Source organism: Triticum dicoccoides, chromosome 4A, assembly GCF_002162155.2.
Source record: "Triticum dicoccoides isolate Atlit2015 ecotype Zavitan chromosome 4A, WEW_v2.0, whole genome shotgun sequence".
NCBI classification, from domain to species: domain Eukaryota; kingdom Viridiplantae; phylum Streptophyta; class Magnoliopsida; order Poales; family Poaceae; genus Triticum; species Triticum dicoccoides.
In genome coordinates, this window is record NC_041386.1 from 617,535,792 (window position 1) to 617,539,702 (window position 3,911).

A 3,911-nucleotide genomic window follows, 5' to 3' on the forward strand; every position below is an offset into this window, starting at 1 on the left:
CTCCCCACCCCGCACCCATCTCTTCTCACTTGTTCCAGCAGCTCTCGCACTCCTCTGCCGCTATAAAATCGAGGGCCTCCCGGACGAGCCGCTCTGTATCCAGCCGCAGCCGTTGCCAACTACTCCTCCTCTCGAATCGCGGCAAGGCAATCAACCGGGGCCGGCGGGTCGGTTGAGGAAGGAGGCCGGGGGCGCGGCATGGACTGCGGCGGTGAGGAGCAGGCGAGGCAGAACGGCCATGCCGGCGACGGCGGCGACCCGGCGGAGTGGAAGAAGGTGGCCGAGCTCCGGGCCGTGGTGGGGGCGCAGGACCCCGCAGCCAAGGTACTCATCCCCTTCACGTGATCGATCGTCTTGGTTCAGTTAATTGGTTGGTCTCCCGTCGTAGCAGCAAGCTCACATGCATATTCTGTGCTGAGTTCATTCATTCATTCATTTCCTCTCCTCTCTCATAGTAGTAGCTAGCTCACACTATCTCCGACTGTTGAAAAAGAAAAGGGTCACACCTTCTCTGCTCAGTTCTTTCATTTCCTCATCTCATAGTAATCAATCTGGCACAAACTGAGATCTCCCCGCAAAAAGAAGAAGGGAAAATAAAATGGAAGATCAGGACTCAACACCCTGCACTATATATGGAATATATTGGTAGTGCAGCTAACCAATATATGGAATATATTGGTAGTGCTTTCTAACAGCAAGCACTTAACTAAGCGATAAGTGCACGTGCTTAGTAGAATACCATAATTAGCGTGACCAAGATTGTCGTTCACGGTAAGTTTTTACTCCCTCTGTCCGTGAATAAGTGTACATTTAGCTTTTGTTCTAAATCAAAGTTTTAAAATTTTAATCAATTTTATAAGAAATAATAGGGACATATATGACATTAGTTGATATATTATTTATCAAAGTACATTTCAAAACGATCTAGTGATACTAATTTGATGTCATAAATGCTTTTATTTTTTCTTATAAAGGTGATCAAAGTTTTAGGACTTTGACTTAAGACAAAAAGTTAGATGTACATTTATTCGCGGACGGAGGGAGTAACAGGGTGCTTAGATCCAAGGGAGTATTTTTAGTGTGACTAAAAATAGTCTCTTTTAGAGGCTAAAGTTCCAATCACCCCTGACTAAAGAGAGGCTAGGACTAGTCTTGAGGCTAAAAATTTTTAGTCATAGGAAACCAACTAAAATATGTATTAGCCTTCTCTCTCCTCATTTAATTTCTCTCCTTTAACACATGCGAGTTCTGAATTGAAGGGTTTGGAGGATAATAAATGCTCAATAACTTGATTTTAGTCTCTTTAGTATTTGGATCCAAGCATGACTGAGGCTAGCAAGTTTTAGTCCCACCACTTTTTAGTCATGGGACTAAAACGTATCCAAGCACCCTCTAAGTAACTGTATATACCGAGCGAGGTTAGGAGACACGTAGCTAACCGTAGAGACCGGGTAAATAAAAGAGACCATGGACCAAATCAGAATTATAGCTGATCGCTGCGTGCGTCCGAGTGGTTACTGGTCGCTTTTGGCGTTGATGATGGATTGTGATAGTGATACGATCTCATTTAGGACGGGTGGTTCATCAGTCTCTTCTTTATAGGCAGTTAATGTTCAGGCCACGGGTTGTTGGCCGTTGGTTGGCCAGCAAAGCACAAGGTCGACGAGCAGCTGCCATCAGTCCTGAGCTAGCTAAGCTACACACCGACGACGACGTGCGATCACGCCGTCCGTACCCACTCTGCCTAATGGACTGCTGGTCTTCCTCCCTAGAAAGAGGAGGATAGCACGATGTCGGAAACGGGGGTGTCAACAGGAGTACGCAGAGCAAATCATGGAGCCAAAACAGAAAAACTTCTTGCACCGTACGTACGTGCACACATGCATGTTTTACTCGACACACCGGCCGGGCCATTTTTTGTGCATACGCATATTTCATGTATAGCAGGAGGCCGTAGTATAATCCTTTTTAGGGATAGGGATGGCAGTTTTGCCCATGGGTATGGGTATCTGCGGGTACCCTATCCGAAAACAACGGGAATGGGCAAGACTTGGAGAGATTTTGTACCCACGGGTGATGAGTATCCATACCCGCAAAACATATGGGTAAGGCATGAGTATGAATTAATGCTCATGGGTAACCCAATGGATACCCAGAATATGATAAAAAAAGTAAAAAAAATCGTACGACATGTGGGTCAACATACAACTCCTATGGCCCAACCCTAAATCTCGTATTCCTTAAACCGTCCATATATCATAGGGCCCATAATCACCTATTTGACACTCCTCCTACGACCTTTGTGACTTCTGAAAAAGAAAATATCGACTCTTCTCTATTGGACTGTTGTCCAACGATCAAGCTATCCACGAACCGCTGCTCATACTTCATTTATTCCTCCAAGAGGCTTGCAACATGAGGAGGTTGTCCATACCCTATCCATTGTCATCCATATTTGGGGGTGGCAAACGTGTACTGCTATACATAAAATATGTGTATGCACAGAATTTATAGGTGCCACCATAGCTTTGATCGATCGAACCACCCACATATAGCTCGTCATGAGAAAATTCCGTCGTAAATGCTCACCAACACCTCGTGATCAATCCTTGTCGACTCCACCTCCACGCCACTTGGTCCTTCAAATTCTCTTTGTACTACAGTACAATCAACCATTCATTCAATCATGCACCGTCGTCGACGTGGACCTTCATCCCACCGTCGATCAACCACCGCTCACATGCATGCATGCGTGCAGGAGGAGGACGACTTCATGCTGCGCCGGTTCCTGCGCGCCCGAGACCACAACATCAGCAAGGCGTCGGCGATGTTCCTCAAGTACCTGAGTTGGAAGCGCGGCGCCAAGCCTCGCGGCTCCATCACCGAGGCCGAGGTGCGCGGCGAGCTCGTGCAGGACAAGCTCTACATTCAGGGCTTCGACAAGACGGGCCGCCCCATGATCTACCTCTTCGGCAACCGCCACTTCGCCGCCAAGCGAGACCTTGAGGAGTTCAAGCGATACGTCATCTACATCCTTGACAACACCTGCACCAAGTATGTAAAGCTTTACTTAATGCGCAAGTAATTCTACTACTAGTCAATAGTGGATTATTGACATAGGTGTGTCCATCTATGTGTGTGTTCTTCAGGTTGCCGGCAGGGCAGGAGAAGTTTGCGTCGGTGGTGGATCTCAAGGGGTGGGGGTACGCGAATTGCGACATCCGGGCGAAGCTGGCGGCGTTGGAGATCATGCAGAACTACTACCCGGAGCGGCTGGGCCGGGTGTTCTTGATCCACGTGCCTTACGTGTTCATGGCGGCGTGGAAGATGGTCTACCCCTTCATCGACGACAACACCAAGAAGAAGTTTGTCTTTGTTGCAGACAAGGACCTTGACGGCACGCTTCGGGACGCCATCGACTTGTCCCAGCTGCCCGAGCAGTACGGCGGCAAGCTCAGACTCGAGGGATACAAGAGCTCGTCGACAACGCTATAGTCAACGTGTGACTGATTTGGTTTATTAAGGGTGTCCAGTTGTGTGAAAGTATGCTACATTGCCCCGCTTGATAAGCAAGTAATACTCATCCTTTCATCTATGCAGGGCCGTTTAACTCTTGTCTTAAGTCAAGCTATTTTAAGTCTGATCGATTTCGTTGAGAAAATACTAACGTCTACACCAACAAATCGATGTCTCACCAGGTCGATAAAAATATGTTTTCACAATGTGCTTGTTAGGTACTGTGCATGTTGATACCCTTTTCTAACAAGTCAATCAAACGTAAAACCAGTGGTGAAATGGTCAATTTGACCACACAAGTTTTTGGCAAATCCTTTGTACACAAGTAGAAATCATGTACTTTTTTTGTAAAATGGTGAAAACACATGTATTTGAAAATCACAGGTTTGAAATGA

The 3,911-nt window shown here is 46.7% G+C and overlaps 1 protein-coding gene across 1 annotated transcript; it reads left to right on the forward strand.

Moving 5' to 3' along the window:
- The first annotated feature begins 6 nt into the window (after nt 1-6).
- Nucleotides 7-3,656, forward strand: LOC119287391 (phosphatidylinositol transfer protein 3-like). Its single transcript, XM_037566927.1, has 3 exons — nt 7-324; nt 2,759-3,054; nt 3,150-3,656. The coding sequence occupies exons 1-3, from the start codon at nt 199-201 to the stop codon at nt 3,493-3,495; spliced, it is 768 nt and encodes a 255-aa protein (XP_037422824.1). The 5' UTR covers nt 7-198; the 3' UTR covers nt 3,496-3,656.
- Nucleotides 3,657-3,911: the final 255 nt, after the last annotated feature.